This window comes from Equus quagga, chromosome 22 (assembly GCF_021613505.1).
Source record: "Equus quagga isolate Etosha38 chromosome 22, UCLA_HA_Equagga_1.0, whole genome shotgun sequence".
NCBI classification, from domain to species: domain Eukaryota; kingdom Metazoa; phylum Chordata; class Mammalia; order Perissodactyla; family Equidae; genus Equus; species Equus quagga.
In genome coordinates this window covers 14,337,357-14,362,556 of record NC_060288.1, presented here as the reverse complement: position 1 = coordinate 14,362,556, position 25,200 = coordinate 14,337,357, and the positions used below count along the sequence as shown (strand labels likewise).

Genomic DNA, 25,200 nt, shown 5'->3' with positions numbered 1-25,200 from the left:
TGGGGCACACCTCGTTCGGCTATTCTTTTGAAAACTCTAGCAGAGCTGGCCGAAGTACGTTTGGGTTCAGGGCACCCAATGGCTTCACCCACCTTCTCAGGAGTCTTACAATGAGGCAGGCCTGGTTGAGGGGGCCTCTTCCTCTCTGCGCCCCCAAAGCCCCAGTGCCTCAGGGCCCGCTCTTCTGCTCTAGGTCCTTTCCTAAAGGCTTGTTGCTCTTAGACAAAGCAGCTACATTCTTTTCCTTCTCAACTGTCGCCTCTGACCCAGCACCTGAGGTCAGCTCTTTCAGCCCGAGAATACGGACCCCGGGGAATATTTACAAGGTGGTGGCCAGGACTTCTGCCAAGAGCCCTGGAAAGAAAGTTCAGAGCAACGGAACTTGCAAACCTCTCTTCAATTCACAGGCTTTGATTTAGGGGTATAGGAGAGCACTGGCAAAAGGATCTGATTTAAGAGAGAGAGCCGATATTCAAGGGTTGAACCCACAGCCTGAAAACAGAGGCAGAGTTTTAAACAGGCACTCTTCAGTTTTCATCTTGGGGACTCAATCCCCAACCACAGCTGCCACCATCCACCTCCCATAGCTCAACAGTGACTTAAGAACTAAAAATAAGTAGTTATTCTTTAACTGATAAAACTAAAAAAAAAAAAAACCCAGAAATAACTAAACTCTGGAAATACAATTGCTTAACCATTCCTTTGTATTTTTATTGAACTTTTTTGATTTTTTTTTTTAAATTTCTGCCCAGTTACGACAATTAAATGGGAAACCACAATTACAATTCACAAACTGTGGCATGAAAAAGAACACACACCCCATCAGGAATTACACCCAACCCTTTCCTTTTTATTCATTCAAAAGAGTCCAAAGCACAAGTGTCAAATATGAGCACTGTCATTTTTTTTCTTGGAAGGAGGAAAAACATTTATTCTGGCAGCACTTTCACAATTCCAGGAAGTGGTTCTGATACCACAAGTTGCAGGAATAGAAACCATAACAAACTTGGAGGGCGTCTGTTTGCGAGGCAGGGGACCACTTGGTTGGAAAAGACCCCGTTGTGCTTAGTGAACTGCCTGTCAGCCTCCGCTGGCTGAGTCTTCCCAGGTGTCGAGAGAGAAGAGTGAGTTTCCTGCATAGACGGCGAAAATTCTCGTAGAGCAGAGTGTTTTCCGGATCTCCAACCCTCCCCCCGACCCTGAAGCAAGTTCTCAAGCTTTTCTGGAGCTTCTTTCAGTCACATGATCCTCTATCGTCATGACCTTTTTGCTAAAACACATGTGACACCAAGATTTCTTCTTACACTGCTTCTCTAGGGTTCAGATGACAGCACAAGACGTCACTTGTCAAAAAAGAGCAGATATTAAGAACATGGGCATTTATGTTCATAGTAACAGCAAATACTTTGCAGGGTATGTCACCCAAAGGACCATTTTTTTTTTTTTTTTCATTTCATATGGTCCTCTGGGGAGTTAGCCCGAAGTCACACACTTCAGAGTCTTTTTTCAAAAGACGGGTCAAAGTCGGTTAATTTGACAGTTTAGGAACTGTCTCATGCCAATTAAAAAATTTTTATGCCCAACAATTCAATGGTCCATAAAGCAATTAAATGTTATCATTCGGTTTACACTTACACACACACACACGCACGCACACGAGAACTGTGACAAAAGGACTAACCAGATTAATCTTGAGAATGGGCTCAAAAAGAAAATGAAATCTCAAATCTGAGGCGTCATATTCAAGTAGTAAAAAACACAGAAATGGTCTGATCTCATTCGATTTTGTGATCATAAGAAATCATACTGGTTTAACTAGAAAAACCGATTTGTGAGTTTTTACAATGCGGCTGCTTGCTTGTTTGTTATTTCTCTTAAAAATAAGCTGAGACTTTGTATACTGTGGCATTCTAAGAGTCAATACTTTATAAAAGAAGTAACAGAATACTACTAGCTGACTCCCTTTTCTTGTCTTACTAACCTGGCGAGAAACAGTTTTACACATTTTCAATCAACACATGAAGGAGGCAGACGTAAAGGGTCTTTTACATTCTTCAGAGAATGCATTACCGTTGCAGCAGACGCTGTTTGGCCCCAATTAAAAGTTGAAGAGACAGCAATTTGTTTGGTTTGCTTTTTAAATTTTACTTTGTGGAGATTTTTAAACACGGCTTTTACTAGCTCTGGGCAGTCAACAGTCCAATCAGAGGCTCTGTATTTATAAATAACCAATGTGGGATTATGCTCTCCAATTAGGCAGCTCACTATCTTAAGGTCTGACAGCCAGATGTGGAGGGCTTTCAAAGTGCTCTGCGAAATTTCACAGACTGTTCTAGAAAAAAAAGGACTTAGGAGCAGAGCTCTTGGCATGCTTTAGCACTGACTCCTGATTAGCTTAAGCTATTGAAAGACTTGCTGACCCATTTACCCCGCTTACTAGAGAATCCTAAGACCAGGCCTCCATCAGCACATCACCTGTGACAACCCACGGTCAACACCAAACCTGCAGGAAAGGACACTGCCCGGCACTAGTGACATGTGGGGTAAAGAAAAGGAATAATCCCATTATCCTGCCCAATGGTGTGCCCTTATAAATAAAGGGACCTTTATTTAAAAGCAGGGGAGGGAAATGCACGTTTGCCTGAAATGCATGTTTAAGGTTCTTGCAGATTATTGACAACCTCTGTGAACCAACGTTTACTCCACGGGCAGACAGATATCTTTTTTTTTTAATCTGAGAAGGATTAAAGAACAAAGAATGAACAAAAAGGTCTTATGCTAAAATAAGAAATCAGCCCCATCTTGGCACAGTTCTCATGCAGAATATTGCACCCAGTGTTAACTAACGCTAGAAGCTTCAAACTGTATAAATTTAAATGTATTTGCATATTATAAAAATAAAGATAAAACATATACATATTTTACACTAGTTATGGAACAGCAATGAATGGTCAGTCGATCCCTCTTTCACATTTAACATAACTGAAATCTGAGTGCTCTAAATACTGCCACCTGCACTGGAACTATGGCTTATATGTGCACGGAAAACAAAATCCCTGAGAAGCCATTCGACTTTTTTTTTTTCTTTTCTTCAAGTAGCGCTCTCCTTGGAGGATCACAGTTCTGAGGTTCAGGTTGTAAAACATTTGCTCCATATCCTCCCACCCTTCCCTCAGCTCTTCCCCCCCACCCCTCGTCCGCAGCCCAGGTGTGCTCCTCCTTTGTGAGCATCCTCAACACTTAGGCACCCAAGTTCACGAACACTCTTGGGAGTGTGGAGGGTTGGCCAGGTCCGAAAGATGGTCCAGGTGGGTTCTGATGCTCTCTTTTCTCCACGGAAATTCCACAGCCATACAAGTCACTGGTTTCTGTGCTTTTCGCCAACGTTCTTCCTACATGGGTAGATGAGAAGAAAGCACAGAAATGACCAAAGGTAATAGAGAATGATATTCTCAATGAGAAGAACAGGAAGCGATAATATAAATCTATTTTTTTGCATAGATTTTCATTGCTATTTCTAGAAATCCTTATAAAAATGTAAATGTCAGGCAATTAATGTTCCTACAAAGGAAAGTGTCTTTTTACTAGAAAGCTAGGCAAACATTTCTGTTTGTGAGTTAAATTCAGCTCAGACAGAAACAGGGGATTGCACTAATTAGCTATAACCACTCATTCCATAGTAATTTCACAGCTTAACTAGATTTCTAATTAAGAACCCCAAACTCTAAACACAGCACCACTTCCTTTCAGGAAACACACCTGGACACACACAGACACACGCTAAGTAACCCTCTAGGAGGAGGAATATTGTACAGATGAGAAAGTGAGAATGGATGTCTATCTGGACTAAAAGGCATGATTTTACTTAAAGTCTTATAAGCAAGGCTGTCAAACTGAAAACTGGAGTCAGACGAACAAAAAATGAAGATAGAGGAAAAAAAATGTCAAATGTCTCCACCCCTTATTTCAGCTTTCCAATAATGACATGCAACATGCTGTTTTTAGAAGTGTTTTAGCAACAGTTCAAAAACATACAAAGACAAAAAAGAGTGGTGATGTTCCCCCCCCACCTCTGCCACCTCTCATCTTCTCATCTCTCTTAATGCTGCCTCATTTTACAGAAACTGATAATTTAGTATCTACCTAAGACATCTCTCCAGCCCAGGTAAGCATTGGTTGAGCATAACTTTAATAACAACAGCACCAAAAAAATGCACCTTCCATTGATTAAGCACTGACTACCCACCAGGCATTGCACCATTCACCATACTGCATTATTTTATTAATCTTCAACTCATAACACTCCTACCAGGAAAGCTGCATCTTACTCTGCATTTTACCAAGAAAGAAACTAAGGTTCCAAAAGGTTAAATAACTTCCCCGAGGGGACACACCAGAGAGTGGCAGAGCCAGCCTTTTACAAGGGTTATTTGACTCCACAGCGCGCTTGACAGCTAAGAGCGGGGCTGAACTATTTGAATCTTGAAGACGTTTCACATTTCTCTGGCACTCAGCCAGGGGGACTTTTCGAAGGCCCATTAATATAGGAAACTTCCCGGTAGAGAAAGTTTTGAAAACTGCCTCAAATTCCAGTACTAACATAATAAATCTAATTGTAAAGAGGAGGGCCGTGTGAAAACGCACATCTCCGAAAGCAGTTAATTCTGGGGGTGCGAGTTTTGGGTTCGCGTGGGAGATGTGCTATGTAAATGTTTTTCTCACTGAATTTACAAACCTTCGGAAATGCAGACAGTGGTGTCTGGCTGGCTGCTCCCCTCAGCCACATGTAAGACTGAGAAACACAAGAATACCTAATCAAGGGCACCTGGAGGGAATATTCCACTCTTTAAGGGAGAAAAAGGAAAACTGGTTTGAACATTTTTCCACACTGATACCACTTTTCACATTTGGGCTCCCAGGGAAAGAAAAGGTCCGCCACATTGCCAGCCTTCGCCACCTCTCACTGCTTGTCCATCTCAATAAATGCATCCTCATCTGTCAAGATCCATCTCAAATGCCACTTCCTGGAGCTTTTCCCGATTCTTCCTGATGGAGTTCCTTCTTCTCTGTGCCTACAGAACTTCGTTGATCCACCGATCGTAGCAGGTATCACATTTTAATTATAATCAGACACTCACAAGGTTGTCTGGTCAGGTCTTTGATCCCCATTCTCTCCAAGGTGACTGTTAGATTCTTGAGGACAGGGTCTATCTTAGTCATTTATGCATTCTCAGCACCTGGCACAATGCCTAGTAAAAGGCAAATACTCAGCAAAGATCTGCTGAATGGATGACGAATAAGATGTGATGAAAAAGTCACAGGTCAAAAATAGCCAAGCTGCTAAGAGCTCACTGCTCTAATGGAGGTGTCTAAGAAGTACAAAGGAGATGTGAAGGAAAGAGTGACTGATTACAGTTAGAAAGGCTGAGGGTGGCTTCTTGGAGGAGCTGACACATGCCCTTGGCCTTAGGGATGACAGGCCTTTATCAAGTAGGAGAGAAGGAGTGGCAGCTAGCCATGGCCTGAGAGCCAGACAGGGGCATGGTGTGGCTGACCTCTCCCACAGGAAGGGAGTGTCACGCATGTCAGCAGGGTGACTGGGGTCTGCTTATGAGTCACGGCCAGGATTTTGAACTTGAACCTATAATCACCAGGAAGCCATTCAAGGTTCTTAAATAGGGAGAGAAGTGACAGGGCTGACACTGAAAGATAATATTTGTTTGAAGGACAAAAAGACGAGAGAGTAGGAGGCCAGCTGAGACTCAATCATGGGAATCTTGGCTGAGACAAGTGGACAGGTGGACCTAGAGGAAAGCACAGGCCAAAGAGAAAGTTGTATGGCCAAATTCACTGACGTCAAGACGCACTGATAAGACGGGGTGACAGGTCTCAGGGGAGACTGCACATGGGGAACAGGGAGAGGGAAGCAGGAAGCTGAGACTCCTAGCTTGACAGATGGGTGCAAAGCTATGCCATGACCTGAGACAGGAAGCAGAGACTGAGGAAGAGCTTTGGGGGGCGGGACGGGGGGCTATGAAACCGCCAACAGGACATTGTAAACAGAGGTCTAGAATGAAGGGAGAGGTCAGCTTGGGGGCTCAGACCCAGAATCCTCTCAGGTTCCTGAACCTGCTCTCCCTGGGATGCACCAAAATTCTTCAAGGGATTTAGAAGCTCAGGTTGAAAATGAAGCCAGACCATGTTGTATTAACCATGCCTTTTATCTTCTGGGTTCTGATGCTTTGATATCTAGAGCCTTGCTGACCCTGGAGACTGCCCCTCCCAGCGCCAGCCAGTTCCCAGAGACAGTAAACAACTCAAATGTGAGTGTGCTTCTCAGATACAAACCAACTAACCCAGAGCCCACACCCAACCACCTCTTTTATTGGGCTGTCACTCTCTGGGCCACCATCCATCTGTCCTATCACTCCAGGGCCAGGTACCAGACAACCAGGGATACGCCCTATGCCCCACAGCCCGCTGAAATGATTCCAAAGGGGCGGTCCTTGGCCTGCTCACTCTGCCTTGCCTGTACCTTCCCGCAGACGCCACACTACAGGCTCTTGCCCACAGTGCTTCCCTTTCTCTCTCTGCCTCAGGACTGATCCCAGTGCTTCGCTATGTAGCCCCTCATGGCACAGCATGCCCCCTCCTCTGGGGAACTGTGAGTAATAAACCATCTTTTCAATGGTAATTGTTTCCTGATCTGTTGGTCTTCCTGGACCTCCAATTTTCCATTATTACGCTGTATTGTAAAACGAGCGTGCAAGCAAGAACGTGCTGTGAAAACAACACTGAACTCAGGAGCCTGATGTGGATTTCAGGCCCAGCTGTGGCACTCAGTAGCTGTCATGGTGGGAGCATACCTTGGTCTGGGACTCAGCACTCCCTGCCCTACGTGACTTACAGGGTTGTTAGGAGGAGCAAATGAGTCAGGGGGTTTCGTTCTGAGAAGTTTATCCAGGCATTGCAGGCATCTGTGACTAGAATATGGAAGAAATGATACCACTCACCGCCTCTTTATCCCAGGAAGATGAGGTTAGGGCATCAACATGACTGAGTAACTGCAGGTGGCCCTATAAACAGATCTTTGTGAATTCTACCTTGACTCCTTCATGGCAGTGGAGGGGAAGGTAAGCCAACGTTCTTACCTACCCATCCAGCACGCACATTTACCTTCCTTGGGTTGTTGTTACCTGCTGTCAAGTCGGCTCCCACTCCTGGTGACCCTAAGAATGAGTGATGTCCACAAGGTCCTGTCCTCAACAGACCTACTCAGCTCCTGTAAACTCAGGCCTGTGGCTTCCTTTATGGAGTCCATCTATCTCATATTTGGTCTTCCTCTTTTCCTGCTGCCTTCCACTTTTCCCAGCATTACTGTCTTTTTGAAAGACTCTTGCCTTCTCATGATGGGCCCAAAGTAGGACAGCCTCATTTTTATCATTTTTGCCTCCAGCAATAGTTCAGGCTTAATTTGCTCTAGGACCCACTTGTTCAACTTTCTGGCAGTCCAGGGTGTCCGTAAAGCTCTCCTCCAACATCTTATTTCAAATGAATTAATTTTTTTCCTGTAAGTCTTCTCCACTGTCCACTGTTCGCACCCGTCCATAGTAATTGGGAATAGGAGGGTGTGGACAATCTTGACCTTGGTCTCTAATGACACTTCCTGGCACTTGATGATGTTTACCAACTCTTTCATTGCTGCCCTTCCAAGTCCCTGTCTTCTCTTGATTTCTTGGCTGCAGTCTCCATTTAAATTGATGACCGAATCAAGGGAAACGAACTCTTTAACAATTGCAATGTCTTCACTGTTTACGTTAAAGTTGTGTAGTTCTTCTGTAGTCACGATTTTTGTCTTCGTGATGTTCAAATGCAGTCCTGCTGTGGCACAGTCTTCTTTCATTTTTGTCAGAAGTCATTTCAAGTCACTGCTGCTCTCTGCCAGCAAGATGGTGTCATCTGCATAGCTTAGACGGTTGTTATTTCCTCCACCAATTTTTCACTCCTCCTTCATGTGAGTCTAGCCCAGTTTTCGTAGGATATGTTCTGCGTGCCTTGGGTAGGCACCTCAATTAATAAGCTAAACACTGCTAGGTAAGTCAGGGGGTAGATTTTACTCTAATATCTATATTTGCATTTGGGATTTTTAAATTATTACTTTTATATGCCATCTACAGTGTACATCACTAATATTCCTAGCAGAAATGACAGTGACTAAATTTACTGAGCACTGTTCACTCAGTGTATGGAATGATGCTAAATGCTTCCCCTGCAATTGTCTAAAAGCTCACAGAGATAAGTGCTTCTGTAATCTGCATCTGACAGATGTCTACAGTCACAGCGCTAACAAATCGTCAAGATTCAACCCAGGAAGCCCAGAGCCCATGGAAATGCCTTGAGAAAATAAATACAAACAGTGCTTTCAAAAAGCTATTTTGCTGTGTTAATCAACTTGAGCTTTTCCTGATGTTATAATCTTGCATAATATTAGAGTGAATTTTTTTAAATGACTTCTTTTTTTCCCACAAGGATCTGAATTACTGATAGATGCAATACTATATAGTAAATTAGGCAAAAGAATCAAGTGGTTTCTATATTTCTAACTCCCAAACGCATCTTGATTCTGGGTAAGTAAAAGATTTGCAATCTTACTATGTCCTGCTCTCTAGAATCTCTTCATCCCAAACCCCAGCCGCCCTTTTTCCCTAAAGTCTCCAAGTCCTTAGGAAGCCCTCATATGTTTAAGAAACCCTCTCTGCTTCCCAGAGACTTACCCTTAAGAATTGGTGCTCCTAAAGTCACAGATTGGGTACAGTAAAAATGATGGCATAAGGGAAAGAAGCACTATCTTTTCCACTTAATTTTCCAAGAAAGTATGGAGATACCTAAGCAGAGAGGGAATAAATTCCAGTATCAATGTGGTTGATGGGAGACGAAGGCATCAGAGCAACACTCTTCCTCCCAGCCCGGAAAAGCTGCAAGGCAACGAGCTGCCTCACTCTTTGCAAAGAACAAAACAAATCAACGCAAATCAATGTGACACACCCCACAGGCAGCCTCCACACTCAGCCTCCTTCTCTTCTGAAATACCACACCATCCCCACCCTCCATGTTTTAAAATTCTGCGGTCAGTGAAAAATTCTCCATTGTGATAAAGCCAAATTCATCTCGCTCCGTTGATTTTTTAAAAAATTGCATCAAGTCCATACTAACTAACCTGAGTGCAGATAAACACATTTTGCCTGTTTATTTGGTGATTTAAGAGCCACAGTCGTCATCCTAGGCTTTTATAAAAGGCTATTTCAATTGGTCTTAAATATTCTTATGTCATAACAATGTAACTGCCAAAATTCCTATGCAAAGTAATCAATATACTTTTGAGAAAACTTAGAAACAGTAAGTAACTGGAATTTTACTGGGATCTTGCTTGAATGAAAATGCTACAGTATAAATGCAATAATCCCAGTTTAAAAGGTAGTTTTGAAATGCAGTGTCTCAGCCTTGCCTTTTATTAGAGGTAGTATTTTCTGGAAAAGGGGAAAGCTTAGCCCAACAATTTTCAAACCTGCCCATTTTTTCTAATCCTGTAACACATGACCTGCCAAAATCAGAATTAACTTCCTTTTTCAGTTCCACCACTCCACATATGATGGAAGGCAGACAGACATGGCACCACTCAAGAGAGATGGCAACTGTCAGGAAATAAAAATGATATCTTTCCATTTCCTGTCTGTTCAGGGGTCAGTCCATTAAGAAACCACATGGAAGAATGTGGGTTGCATTCCAGTATGCCTCAGGGTAAAACATTTTCATAAGCTAACCTGTTGAATTCTGTCTTTTAAATGAAAATCAGTAGATAAATTGGGTTATCTAGCAGTTAATCAAAGTATATACTTTAACTGGGGGAGGTGGGCTGGTCTAAATCTCTTTGGAAATGAGAAAGAAAAACATTCTACAAGATACCTAAAAATGAAATGCAAACAGCAGCCTGTCATTGCCCAGAGAAGTTCACACTTCCCTTCTGAATTGGAATATTAAGTGTCTCAACCTGCAGAGCAACAAGACAGAGACAGAAATCCACAAACAAAATTTTAAAAAATAAATCTAAGAAATTATCCTTCTACTTTCTCCTTACTTTTAACACTGAAAACAAATACATATATATATATTTTTTTGAGGAAGATTAGCCCTGAGCTAGCATCTGCCGCCAATCCTTCTCTTTTTGCTGAGGAAGCCTGGCCCTGAGCTAACATCTGTGCCTATCTTCCTCCATTTTATATGTGGGAAGCCTGCCACAGCACTGCTTGATAAGTGGTGCGTAGGTCCGCACCGAAGATCCGAACCAGCCAAAGCAGAGCGTGTGAACTTAACTGCTACGCCACCCGGCTGGCCCCTGAAAGTACATTTTTGCCCTTTATCACTCCTCATGTCCAAGCCTCAGCATCCCTTTAATGTCTAGGGGTCGGTTAGGCTGTCATTCAGAAGTTCTGAAGGATAAATATGAGAGGTGATGGATGTGTTAATTAATTAGCTGTGGGACTCTTTTAACAATGTATACATACATCAAATCACCACGACGTACATTTTAAATATCTTACAATTTTATTTGTTAATTATATCTCAATAAAGCTGAAAAAAAAGGTCAGTGGGTGCCAAGGGTAAAGGGGGTAGGAGGGATAAATAGGAGGAGCACAGAGGATTTTTAGGGAAGGGAAAATACTGTGTATGATACTGTAATGGTGGATACATGTCATTATACGTTTGTCCAAACCCACAGAATGTACAACACCAAGAGTGGACCCTGAGGTAAACTATAGACCTTGGGTGATTATGATGAGTCAGTGTAGATTTATCAACTGTAATGAATGCACCATTCTGGTGAGGGATGTTGATAGTGGGAGAGGCTGTGCGTGTGTGGGGGCAGGAGATATATGAGATCTCTCTGTACCTTCTGCTTTGTTGTCAACCTAAAACTGCTCTAAAAAATAAAGTTTATGTTTTAAAAAACGCCTACCTTGGGGCTGGCCCGGTGGCATAGCAGTTAAGTTCACGCGCTATGATTTGGTGGCCCAGGGTTCACTGGTTTGGATCCCGGGTGCGGACATGGCACTGCTTATCAAGCCATGCTGTGGCAGCATCCCACATATAAAGTAGAGGAAGATGGGCACGGATGTTAGCTCAGGGCCAGTCTTCCTCAGCAAAAAGAGGATTGTCTGCAGATATTAGCTCAGGGTTAATCTTCATATAAAAAAAAAAAAAGTCATCTACCTATACTAAAAAGAAAGTTCTGAGGAAGACGGATCCCCTCCGAGCAGCTCCACTTCCTCTCTACTGTCCAGTAAACAGGGGGCTGGCAGTACGGGGTGCAAGTCATGCCCCTTTACACTGAACTGGGCCTGGGACAACATGTGTCTATAAGAATTTCTTTAAAATTCACAAACCTGTTTAATAGCAACACACCAGGCAGCCAAACCATTCCTGAAAGGGACACTACAAATCTTCATTTACTAGATGCAAGTCATGGCAAACGGGCGTGAAGTTTCTCTTTGGACTGATGAACATGTTCTAAACCAGATTGTGGTGATGGTTGCACAACTCTGTAAACGTATCAATAACCAGTGAATGGCAGCTTTATGGGATGAACGTATACCTCAATAAAGCTTTTAAAAATGTATCAGATCAATCCGTATCCTTAAGGAGGTCAGAATTTTTCAGAGCAACCCAGCAAATTGTTACCACATAAATTTTCATCTCATCTCAAAAGCAGATTTCCTTGATAATCAGCCCAGGATAGCCCAAGTGCGGAAATGACTCCTATTTCTACCTGATAATTGGCAAAGGGGACAAGAAGCCACTCAGCTCCTGAGTTTCTGCCTGGGGGGTGAGGTGCAGGAGGAGAGCATTTTATCCAGTGCATCTAACCTCCTCCCAATGGGAACCACCAACCACCAAGACAAGTTATGAGAGTAAATCACATTTTTTTAAAAAAATCGCTACCTACTCTTCATTCTCTGTCTTTTTCCACAGGGGAATAAAACACCTAGGAAAGGTGTAAAATGAGAAATGGAAAAGCTTAGAATTCATAAGGAAGATCCAATCCAATGAGCAGTCATTGATGGTGTTTCTTTAGAAAGCTCATTGGAGCACCGTTATTTTATACATGGTCAAAGGCAGGCAGTTACGTGACAAGTCTCTGCTTTGACCTATAAAGGAGAAGACTAAACTAGTCACAGAAGAGCCTGGAATGTCTTTTTAAAAACCACCGTAAGATCTAGATCAGTGACCTGGAAGTGGGATGATTATGGCTGGTTGCTTGGGATGGCTCTGTTGATGCCTGTTGCCCCAGTATAATTATTAACAGCCCTCCTGTCCCTCTCAATCCTTTCTTGATTTGAACAATACATTACATGTTCAGCCATGAGGGTGAATTGAGGGTGGAATGGACTGTGCGGATTCACACAGCATAGATCAGTTTTGCCTTGCTGCTGCCAATTGGTTATTGACCAGAGAGAGGCCCTATGGTGAAAAATAAGGCCCACTGGCTGGGGAGCCCACCCTTGGAACCATGGAGGAAACTGAGATAAGGAAGTCCAGCCTACACACATTAGATTCACCTGGGTGGCTCTTTTTTGTTGTTTTTTAAAGACTTGTGCCTGGCCCGTCCCTTTGGCAATTCTGGTATACCTGGCCTGATTATGAAAACCGGGTTCTTACCATCCACCTGTGTTTTATGGGATGATAGAGAAGAAAAGATCACTCTGCGGTGACATGCTTAAGGTAACTTAGCCAGTGAAATAGCCCCAGTCTCCCAATTTCTAGTGCCTTCTGGGACCCCAAGTGTAAATGTCATGTTCAGATCCAAACTGCGTTGACCTAATGACCACCTCCTGTGACAGCTTTCCTCTTTGATGCCCCAAATCTCCCACTTCTTCATGGATATGAGCTGTGTGTGCTTGGCAGCGGAGGGTTGCATTAAACCAGATGGCGCCAACAGGGGTTTTGAATCCAAGTGGATTTTATACAAATGGCCTCAAGAGAGATATTTCTTCCTTTGCCTCCATACTACAAATTGGTAATTTCCAAGAAAAGTCTTGCCAGAAATATGAAACATTCCTATCTAGAGAATATTCCTCTATTTAGAGTTGAGACACATACTCTACATTTGCCATCCATTTTATGAGAGTTTTTTTTTTTTTTTTTTTTTTTTTTTTACCCATTTGAAAATAAAACGATTTACATAGCTAGGTCAAAAGCAGTTAACCCTAAAGGTATTCCCTCCAGCATCTAGATGTCTGAGTCTATGTGGCTCTGATTATCCAAGACTTTCAAGCTGCTTGTTCATTTAGGTCTAACAAACTGTGAGAGAGAGGGGCTGACAGCACTGTTTCAGGTTGGCATCAATTTCCTTCTGTGGCGACACAACAAGAAGCCCACGGGAAAACACCGATAAAGCTGGCTCCGGGCCACTGGTTTCTTGTGCAAATGGATACAATAATTCCTACCTCTCCCTTGCCTATTAAATGCCTCGTGGTTATGGCAAAACAATAGGTTAATGTCTCTCCTGGCTCAGGAAAATCTATGCCAATGCAAGGTGTATTGAACAAGGGTTCCGTCCGTTCCATATCCTGCTGTTTCTTTAATATCCCTTATCTTTGCCCTACGTGTATCTGAAAGAAAAGGACCAATGTACACGGATTCAAAGAACACTAACATTTCTGTTGTTTGATACAGGATAGGGATGCTCTGGTTAATATGAAGTCACTGTGATCCTAAGAAGCACTTGAAGATTTCACACTGTCTTAGGGTCCTACTGTGATGAAGTCTACCACGGACACTGGCTAAAATAGCATTCTGAATATAACAGCGTCAGATGAGAGTTTCCACTGGGTCTGCGCTGATATTTCCCAGCCAAGAGAGATTAGAGACGTTCTGTCTAATGAGTACCCGGTTTGGAGAAAAGGGTCAGCCCCTTCTACTGCAGTTGCTAACGGATGAGATGCCACTGCAGCCCCTCGCTCTGCAGAGAGCACACCAAAGGAGGCAAAGCTGACCCCTCAGGGCCATGAGCTCCCAGCACACATAGCTCTCTGGAAGGCAGCCTAACAGCAAGTCCCTCAAATGCAAACTTTCCAACCAGCCTATAAAAAGCTTACATACGGAAAAAAAAAAAAATTCTATGTGGCCAACTAGGAAGAAAAATGAAAGTTTCCTGCAGGAATACCTTGCCATCTAACTCATGTTGCTGATACCTCCCAGATAACAAGATCTGTTCCAAGGAGACCTGCGGCCGCCACTTTTCAAGATTTGAGCTAACAAAGTATCCATCTCAGTTTAAGAGTGGACTGTTTGGTTCTTAATACCACAAAAAAATAAACAGGATGAGTTTTACCTATAATACTAAGCTAATATTCTATCCAAAAGTTAGTTCGCATGTGTACCTTTGTCTTAAGTCCATTCTGGGGAAGGTGGGTGCAAACTGCACAGCTGCTGATTATCAAGGACTGATAGAGAATCTGGGCCCCGTGGCAAAAAATCATCAATTACAGATTCTCCATAGGATTTTCCTTTTTAACGGGCCCTCACTGCTCTTTGAAGTGAGCGCCTACTTAATTCTGCAATGACAGAATTAAGACTACCCATCAAAAAACTGCTCTTTGTGGTTGCATACACCTGGCAAATACAGTAAAAACCAATGAATTAGACACTTTGAGTGAACTGTGTGGTATGTGAATGATACCTCCAGAAAGCTGTTAAAAAGTCTTCTGACTTTTATCAGCAAAAGCAAGAAAAAAAGAAAATGACAAATAAAAAAAAGTTTCTAGTTGGCTGCATAAGCCATGGTGTCGATGTCACCGAGATCACCAGGTCTACCCTGGGGTGCTTTTCAAGGTTTGTTGAGAGGTACCTTAACTTGGCTTTTGGTTATCACACCCACCGAGGCAGGATCAGGAGGGGGGGTCTAAGGGCAGTTCAGAACTCACTTGGAACAGGGGCTGATCACAGTTGGTGTGGGTGGGTAGACCAAGGCAACATTCACTCGCTCGCTGCCGTTCTTGGGGCAAATGATCTCTGCCACTCCTTCTGGTCTGGGCTGACTCAGCAACTCCCCTGCAGGAGGAGAGAGAAAAATGCATTAATGAGATCTGCCTTAAGAATGGGACCACTTCACGGAGAAATACAGCGTTCAGGGATGGGGGAGGCGGGGAGAAGGGCAGGTATGAGGAAGCGAAGGGTCTACAGACAATGGAGTCAGGGAACAAATGTGCCAGGAGAACAGCAGAATTGGCTCAGGGCCCCTAGCCCTGCCTAATTTCCCATCTGCATCACCATGGAGAGCGTCCTCACGGTTATGGCAGGAAGGCCATCGTTCCAGACAAAGACAGCATCTGCCACTATTTTCCTCACCTTCCTTTTCACAGACTGACTCCAGAGACATTTATCTAGACGGCGCGGCAAATTGAGCCAGTATCCCCAGAGACTGGCGGAGCAAGGGCTGCCGAGGGGGTGTTCCTAATGAGGATTCGGGGCAGATGGGATTCGGGCGGACGGCAGCGGCCTTTCAACAAAGCCCTGGGTAAACGATCTGGAAATGCAGCCGATTGGAGGGGTTATCAAGGTGAACAGCCCAGCTTCATACCAGCAAGAGGACTTCCTGGGCAGGTAGGTGTGTGGATTTGAAAGAACCAACACAATGCTCTCTTATGAGTAATGGGGTCTAGTAAAAACAGCTAATTAACTTAATGGATTACCACGATACCCAAAGGAAATCTGTGTACTCTGCACGCCCTGGATAGAATTTCTTTCCAACCAGATCTTATATCTCTAAGAGCAATGATGACTTCTGTACCTCGGTTTCCGCCCCATCATTGACTTAGCCAGCGCCACCCTGCCCTCTCTCTGTTCTCATGGCCAGCACAAGTTCCTTATGTCAGAACACATCTTTCCTAGAGGAGCCATCTAAAAATAGTATTTTTAAACAATGTACTAAGCATTGAAACATTCCTACTTTTAGGAAAGACATTTATTTCCTGGTTTAAACATTTTCCTATAGCTTTGCACAATCTGATCTAAATGTAATGAGTTCCTTAACGAAACCACTGTAATCACCGAATTACCACGAAAGTTAATTTAGCATCATTAGCTTGTATCGTGAACACATGGGTATCAGAACTACATGCCAACACCAGCTAGGAAAAGACCTCAAAATATAGAAACGCAAGTTAAAAATGTAAACATTAAATGCTATCAAAGTAATAAAACAAGCAAAGGAATAGCATGTTAGAGCTGGACTTCATGAACCTTTTAAATCATCCAGTCCAAAACCACCTTATAAGTCAGAAGCTCTCTGAGTTTAGCAGATTTGCTCCAAGTCCCACAGAGAGCTGGCATCTTTAAACCAACCAAGCCACCATGTACCACAGGGCTGGAACTGCAACAAGAGAGTGTTCTGAACCCCGTAGGCCTGTTAACACCCCTGATCCTGGACAGCAACCCCCTGCTTCCTCATCTGATATTTTCAGTTTCTACTTTCTGTCCTAAGATTACCCCCCAGGCTTGAACGTCTACTGGGCTTCTCTGGTTTCCTCTGAGAACTTTCTCCTGCTTGGAATTTCACACAGGCCTCGGCTCCCCCTTGGCTTTCGGCCAGGACAATTGCAGAGTCAACACCCATCCCAGGCACCCATCCCTGGCATCAGCCTGGCACAGCTGGCTTCCTTGATGGGTATGTTATAGGTTTTGGTGAGCAGACCAGTTTGCCAGAGAATTTGAAATAATCTGCAGTAGAGTATTAAGCACTGATTATCAATTTCTATGAAACCAACAGCTTTACGGTCCCCCTCCCAGTATCCTACAGGACCATGTGACTGGTTTTGTTTAGGTCCTGTCTCTAGCAACACTGCCAGCCATGGAAACAGAGCACAAAGGCTGAAGGCACGGAGAACTTTCACGCATACGAAAACTTTGCTTGATGCTATAGTATTGAGCGACAAGCACAACAGTTCACAATCTCCGGGACACCACGCACTCCAGCAAGCTACTGCGTGGTGCCAGTATTCCCAGGATTTAAGAAACGTGCCCAGGTGCTGGACTAAGAAAAACAGCTTTTTCCTCAAAAAGACTTTCTTATTACAAATCCGAAGAGTGGTTCAAAACGTGCTATCTACCAAAATAGAAACTAGTGACTTCAAACTTATTTAGCACAAACTTGATCTTCAAACTTAAGTAGTCACTCGTTAAGCATCTAATCAGGGACACTTTGGAGCGTGTGAGGAGCTGTAGGAGATGCAGTGGATACAGGAGTCTAAGGCAAGGCCTCTGACGTGGGGCATCTGCGCATCCGAGAGAAAGGCTAGTGCACACGCGGAACCACAGTCCTGTGACGGCGCCCAGGAAACTCATGAGATGCTAGGGAAGTAATGAGAAGGACAGGCTAACGCTGATTTGCAGGATTGGCAAAGACCTCCATGAGTAGGGAGCACTGACTCAAAAGACCCAGTCACGTTCATTATCAGAATGGAGAACAGTGCATGTGCGCTACCCTATCATCGCACTGTCCTATGTGTCAGACTGAAAAACAAACACAGATTAACCCTAGAAGAAAAAATGACCACAGTAGCAGCTAACATTTATTGAGTAGTCAGTATGTGCATATACTAGAAACATGTTATCTCACTTAGTCCTCACGCCAACCCCACTATGAAGTAGGTACAGTTACAATCCCCATTATATAACAGAGGAAAGTGAGGCTCAGAAGGGTTATGTAATTCATCAACGGTCACGAGGAGGAAGTGGCAGAGCCAGAATCTGGACTCAGGGCTATCTGACTCTGCTCTTAACCGCCGTGTAACAGTGTCCTGTGGCAGGGACCGTGTGATGATTAAATTAGACAATGTATGAAAAGTGCTAAACGTCCTATCTGGCATCTAGTAAGTTCTTGACACTATTACTGTAGTGATAAGACTTTTTTTTAAAGTTTACTTTTCCAGATATATGAAGAATTGATATGAATATATGATCAGTACCTGGCCTCTCTATGGTAAAGCAGCACACAAGGATAGACCATGAATCATCTACATGCAAACACCACCTCTCCAGAAATCTGAAAACTTCAAATGAAAACAATTGAGATTTATCACACATCTGTCATCACTAGCAAAAGCAAATAAAAAGATAAATCGCAAAGTTGGTGGGAGCTGTAAAAAAAAAAAAAGAAAAAATTACATTTACAGAAAATATGTCAGTAATAGAGTAAGAAGAAATATACACGTAACCGGGTGTATTTCCATTTTTAGGAACTTGCTTCAAGGAAGTTGGCCTTTCTTTCTGACAAAAACTATATAATGATTGCTCATAGCAACACCATTTATAGAACAGTGGAAACTTGGTACCCTCTGAAATGTCCAACAATGGGGAAATGATTAAAAACTACAGCACATTCATAAGACGGCATTCTCTGTAGTCTTAAATATTATGCAACTGCCATTTCTACATAGAAATGTAAACTTGAAAGCACATTCTAACTAGAAACATAAACTGATAAAGAACACAAGTGACTTTAGAGTGAAACCGATCATTCGAGATTAAATAGTCCTGAGGTTATTTGTTTATTTTTATATTTGAGTCAATAATAATAATAAAAAAAGACTAAAGTATGTTTCACACCAAAGGGAGATGCCAGCTTTAAATGCTGGTGCTTTTCCCTTTTGCTGGAGAATTTTCATTCCATGAGCAGTTTACACTGCAACCAGTCTTTCTGAAGATGCAGAAATCGGCGTGATGAGCAGAACGCTGCATTTACTGAAGCCGTATTAGCCCACAGCACCGGCTCCTCGTGCCCATTAAACTTATGAAAATCTGCTCCTCATTACTCTGGCTCGGGATTTCTGGCATTAAAATGCTGGCAAATTCTTATCTACTCTTTTTCCCCCGTGGAAGGACAGATCACCAAGTTTATTACGATTTTTTCAAAACCACAGAAGATAAGTGAAATGAGCTCATCTTCTTCGACTGGCCACCAGAATTCTCAAATACTGGGCACATTATATAAAATATTAAAAATTTATCAGCCTGATGACCCAAACCACAATATTAAAAGCCCCAAATATTTCCTTTCAGTGCAAATAAAACCCACTTCCTGAGCTGGGATAAAGATCTAAGGTATGAATATCTCTCAAAACAGCAAAAGTGGTTTAGAAATTAAAACAATTTTAAAATAAACAATTATATACGTTCTATTAAGTAAGGAATTACCTAGATGTCTTTAAGACCTCTCTTAGCTCTAATATTCTAAAATTCATACCCCCTCCCCATTCGCCAAAGTCCACTGGTGTCTTTTCATTAAGAGTGGCTCTGGATGTAGCTGCAATGAGACGCACAAATGCATGCTTCCCACATCTTCTCAGAGCAAAGAAAACATCATCTGAAACCAATGAGCGAGAAGGTTCCCCACTTTGCAAGCCCCCTCAAGCTATCAGAGGCATCAAAGATTGGAGAACTCCATGGTCACTCTCACATGGAAGACGAAAAAGCCAGAGAGAGATAAAATGAGATCCTGTCTTAAATAAAACTCAGACAGTATATACACAGTGGAAGTAAACACTGAACGTTAAAATGTTCAATTTAAGATCACGCCACTGCGTGTACTTGGAGTGTGAAAAAAGGCAGCAGAAGAGTTCTCTCAACTCTGTTGGTTCCAACATAACCCACCATTTGCAGATTGCATGGCTTCTTCCCGTTTCAGGGGAGGGACCCCACGCCTGCACAGCATCCCACCACTGTGCCGCCCTCAGGACCATGGCTGGCGGCTCCTGCCCAGCCGCTGCTCAGAGGAAATAAAGTGAATAGACTAGATTGTACTTTTTGGTAGTCCTGATGATAAAACAAAAAAAAATCCATTTTGTGATGTGACGTTGGTCTCGGCCCTTTGATTATGAATTATAACTGTTTTCAGAAGAGAAAAGGCATGCAGGAAGTCATGCACCAAGTCTGGGCGAAGAGCAGAAACAGAGCTGGGTCTTCTGTCTCCAACCCAGGACTGTGCCCGTCTCTGGCGTCATCTTTCTCACAGAAGTGAAAATTAAGCATAACTATGGAAATATGTCCTTCCCAACCTATGAAAGTTGTCTTAAAGTGCCATTTTATAATAGCCAGTGGGAATAAACATAAAATTTTAAAATTAAATTTAAAAACCAAAGGATGTAGGTCATAAAATGTCTTTTAAAGGTATTTCCTATCATATTTAAACTAAAGGTGAAGTTTAAACGTAAATTTGAAATGAAAATGATTAAGGGTAATGCAGTTTTGGGAACTGATTTTGGAAATGTTACCATAACGTTTAAGTAAACAGAAGACGTCAATAACTGGGGGCCAGGAATTACTTTGCTGGTACAAGACATCCTGGTATAAATTAGATGAGAAATGAAAGAGGAAACTCCTAGGTCCTGGGCCTGGCCCTGCCACTGAGTTCACTCAGTCATTCAACGGATGCAACCCAATCCCCAGCTGCAGACTCAGGGAGGACGCAGGGAATAAAGCATTTAACCATCCCTGAGTTCATGGAGCTTATAGTTTAGAAGGAAGACTAATAAGCAACAACTACATAACTAATAAAAACTTGTTAGCCAGATAATTAAAACAGGCTGATGTGATGGAGAGCGACTGGGTGGCTGCTTACACGGGGTTGTCCAGGACACCTCGCTGAGGAGGTGACATTTAAGCCAAAATCTGAAGGATAAGAAGTGAGCCATAGGAAGAACATTCCAGGCAGAGGGAACCACTAATGCAAAGTCCTGAAGAGTCTGGCTGCCCAGAGAAGAGCCCAGCATGTCTGGATCATGGGGTTAAGGGGAAACGGGGCGAGAGGAGGAAGCGAGGCAGTGAGGGCCAGATGGCGAGGACTTGGCAGGCCAGGGAGAACATGTGGTTTTCATTGTAAGTGGCAAGGAGCCACATGCAACGCTTTAAACAGAGTAATGACATCGGATCTGGCTGCTGCGTCGGGTGGCAAGACGAAGACCATCAGGAGGCTCATGCAGGAAACCCCGCAAGAGACAGTGGAGGACTGGTCTGGGGCGGTGCTGGTGGAGACGCAGAGACTGGGGTATGTTTTGCAGACAGGCGACAGGACTTGCCAATGCACTGGATGTGGAGGTAAGAGGCAGAGAAGAACCAAGGATCATTCCAAACCTTTGGTTTGAGAAACTGGTGGATGTGGTACTACTTGCAAGACTAAGAGAGAAGGAAGTTTATGCAAAGGGGAGAAATTCACAGTTCCGTTCTGGCCAAGCTGGATTTGACTGTTAAACATGGTGATAGATATTAAGTGAGCAATGACATATACAATTCTGGCTTTGCTGGAAAGATTAAGGCTGGAGGGAGAGATTTGGGAGTAATCAGTAAACATAAAAGCGGATGATGTCACCCAGGAAAGTGAGTAGATAAAGAAGAGACAGGAACAGAGACAAAGCCCCAGGGTGCTCCAAATTCAGAGGGCGAAGAGAAGAGGAAAGGCCAGCCAGGAGGTGCGAGAAGGGAGAAGAACAAGAACTGGGCTTCACAAAGCCAGACAAACTCCCTCAAGAAAAGGGAGGGGTAGGGGCTGGCCAGGTGGCGGCAGCAGTTAAGTGCGCACGTTCCGCTTCAGCAGCCCAGGGTTCGCCGGTTCAGATCCCGGGTGCGGACACGGCACCACTTGGCAAGCCATGCTGTGGCAGGTGTCCCACATAGAAAGTAGAGGAAGATGGGCAGGGATGTTAGCTCAGGGCCAGCCTTCCTCAGCAAAAAGAGGAGAATTGGCAGCAGGTGTTAGCTCAGGGCTAATCTTCCTCAAAAGAAAAAAAAGAAAAGGGAGGGATAGCTGTGCCAAATTCTGTTGAGTGGACGACCAAAATAACACCAAAATAACAAGAGAAGGGGCCACCGGGTTTGGAGGTCACGGGAGGCGTCGATAAAAGCAGCCTTAGCAGAAGGGTGGGGATGGATGTGTGACTGAAGAGGCCTGAATAAAGGGTGGGAGGTGAAGAAGTGGAGAGCAAAGCCAGAGACGACTTTTCAAAAAGTTGTGTTGGGGCCAGCCTGGTGGTGCAGCGGTTAAGTTCACATGTTCCACTTTGGCAGCCCGGGGTTCGACCGTTCAGATCCTGGGTGCTGACCTGTGTACTGCTTGTCAAGCCATGCTGTGGTAGGCGTCCCACATATAAAGTAGAGAAGATGGGCATGGATTTTAGCTCAGGGCCAGTCTTCCTCAGCAAAAAGAGGAGGATTGGTGGCAGATGTCACCTTAGGGCTAATCTTCCTCAAAAAAAAAAAAAGGAGAAGTTGTGTCTTGTCACTTGTACTCTACCTATGAGCTGGTTATACCACATCTGAGAAAAACAATGAGGGAAGTGGACTTGATCATCTGAGTTTTCTCCAGCTCTAAGGCTCCATGTCTCAACCACCAAAATGAATGAGTGGGTAGAAGGAGGAGTGAGCAAGAGAATGAATGGGAGAATGAATGAAAGAGCACAAGGCTCAGAAGACAAAGGACAGAAATGCGTCCTGGACAAATCCCCTGAAGGGCAATGCAATGAACTGTTTTGTTTGTTTGTTTGTTTTGGTGAGGAAGATTGGCCCTGAGCTAACATCTGTTGTGAATCTTCCTCTTTTTGCTTGAGGAGGATTGTCGCTGAGCTAATATCTGTGCCAATCTTCCTCTATTTTTGTGGGATGCCGCCACAGTGTCACTGGATGAGCAGGGCTAGGTCCATGCCCAGGATCCGAACCTGCAAACCCTGGGCCACAGAAGGAGAGTGCAGGAACCTAACCACTGCACCACTGGGCCGGCCCCATGAACTGCTATTTTGAAAAGATAATCGGGAGTGTCCAAGTCCCCTCCACATTGGGTTAAATGATAAGAAAGCCATTTGCGTGGCAGACATCGCCATTAAAAGAAAATAACAATGGTGAAATAACATTTGCTTTCTATTTAAAATAGATTTTTATCAAAAATATAAAAACAGTCTAAAACACTTGAATCGCACAAATCAGTTTAATGGATATGAAACTGCTAGTCATAGAGAAACAATAACAGTCGGGCTCTGGAGTCAGACAGCTTTAGTTCCAGTCCTGGCTAAGATTTACAGATCAGTCAGGGTCTAGGCAGGAGACAGAGCCATAGACTAAGGTTGAATATAAATAATAATTAACTTTTTACAGGGAATTTACCACTAAGAGGAAAGAGAAGTCTAAAGAACACCCTAAGGCTGAAGGACATTATCTACGGAAGAACCCCTTGGACGTGGGGGGAGCCTCCCCAAGGCTGAGATCAGACCTCGTTGGATAGGGTATGTTGCAGCCCCCTGGATGGTGGAGAGGCTTGCTAGGCTGCCCCGGGCCACACCAGTCCGTGGTCAGCTGGCCAAAGCTACCAGGGAACTGTCCTCTGGGGGCCAACAAAATTCCCCGGGAAGCAGTTGGAGGCATGGGGAGCATGCTGTTGAACTTACTAGGAAGCTGGATGGGGTACCCGCGGATGCAGTAGGAAGCTCCCTGCTGGGCCTATGGAGGTCAGCTGCGGTGCCCACAGGTCTCATCCAGCGCTTGGCCACATATACTCCTAGGGAGTTCTGGGATTCAGAGAGCGGTCCCCGAACTTCAGGGATGCTGCTATCGTCCTGTAAGCAGAGTTGGCTTTGGGCTCAACTAGTTTCTCTCCGAAACGAGTCAAACGGATGGGGCCACTTAATAATTGGCCACATCCTAAGGTGTGAACTCCAAAGGCGGCTGAGAAACTTACACCATCAGAAATCGCACACCTTTTCCAGAATTGTGTCTTCATTCTCACCAGAGAGCCCTGCAGTTGTTCAAGATGTAGGAATCCACTGGGTTCTAGGCAGTTTAAAAAGGTAAAGACATCTTCGTCTCCAGCCATTTGTTGAATTCCCAAGTCCAGTTTTGATTCCGAATGCTGGGACTTCTTTTTTAAAAGAACACTGAGAAATGTCCTTCTGTGCCTTGAAGCTTTGGGGACTGTGTGTAAAGTCTTATCAGTGAGAGAGGACAATCTACAAGCCAAACAGAAGCAGGCCAACTGGCGTACTTAGAGATGTCCTTGAACGAGGGGCGCAGCTCAGGACCTACTGTCAGAGAGTTTTCCTGGCCTGGTCATCAGGCTGCACTCAACAGATCACATGTCAACACTTCAACTTCTTCCCAACATCCTCCATGGTGGGGACAGTTACAGGCAGAAGAAAAAAAAAGGTCGCACTGTGGATCCTTCTGTGACTCACACAACGATCCTAACCTGTGAGGTGCTCCGACTCTCCTGACGATTAATGCAACGGATGCCAGGCCGGCCCCACACCGGACACATGCGACTGACACCTTAGATTTTTTCTTTTATGGCAGGTGCTCCATCTGGAGCAAACAAGCTGGGCTTTTCCTCGTTTAGCCCAATTCTTGACAGAAGATGATTGTCCTAATGGTAATGTTTGCTTATAATTAAATAAAGCTTCTGTTTGTTGGTTCGAGGGACAGAAGGGGGTGACTGAGTATCTTAGGTACGCTATGGCAAGAAGAGCTCATTTGGCCCAGGGGACCCCTCCCTGATGGCTAATCACTCAGGTCTCTTCCACATCAAAAATGTCATGACCTCAGCTTCCCTCCAAAGCACTGGGCAAAAGTTCAACCAAAGGAAGAAAAAAAAACGCTAACAATTCCTTTTCAAATCTCCACTTGAGTTTTGTCACTTTCCTCGAATTACAAGCTAATACTTCCCTTTAAACGTCTTTTCTTTTTTGTTTTTTTATTCACACACATCCAATCCTCTGTGCCATTCTTTCCGACCCCTTCCCTCATGCTTGGCTACTGAAATTCCCTTGCCTACAGCCTCCTGTCTCCAGCACCTGCTGTGACCCACAGCCCCATCCCCTCCCCTCGGGGCTGCTGTTCTTCAGAGACTCTTCCACCTGCTGAAAAGCCTCAGGGCCTCGGAATCTCCAGAGTCCAGAGGCATTTCCTTCCCGAGTGTTCATCACAGCACTGGGACGAGATGCCAGGTAGAAACTTCAGGAAGATTCCACTTTGAAGTGTAAGGCCCCAATAGACACAAAATAAATATTCCTGGGGGCCGGAATAAACATCCCGGGACAGCAGGTGAACCTGGCTCATGTGATATTTATTAAAAGGGAGGCGAAATTACTCCAGGGAGGTTGCAGGAAG

The 25,200-nt window shown here is 44.0% G+C and overlaps 1 protein-coding gene and 1 long non-coding RNA gene across 3 annotated transcripts in view; one reads left to right on the top strand and one right to left on the bottom strand.

Annotated features, from left to right (window-relative positions):
• Positions 1 to 678: 678 nt before the first annotated feature.
• The window catches only part of MFHAS1 (multifunctional ROCO family signaling regulator 1), a 94,684-nt gene continuing 70,162 nt past the window's right edge, over positions 679 to 25,200 (bottom strand). The window contains exons 2-4 of one of the 2 annotated variants that reach the window (XR_006886644.1): positions 14,982 to 15,108; positions 8,775 to 8,885; positions 679 to 3,392 (exon numbers count right to left, since the gene is read on the bottom strand). Coding sequence is in view for 1 of the 2 variants with exons in the window: in XM_046648522.1 (XP_046504478.1) it covers positions 3,359 to 3,392; positions 14,982 to 15,108 (161 nt within the window). In the remaining variant the exon portion in view is untranslated. The remainder of the gene's footprint in view (positions 3,393 to 8,774; positions 8,886 to 14,981; positions 15,109 to 25,200) is intronic. The other variant, XM_046648522.1, reaches the window with a different exon arrangement.
• On the top strand, positions 20,858 to 24,763 carry LOC124231686 (uncharacterized). The gene is made up of 2 exons (XR_006886645.1): positions 20,858 to 21,150; positions 23,197 to 24,763. It is a non-coding gene; the product is annotated as an uncharacterized LOC124231686 (long non-coding RNA).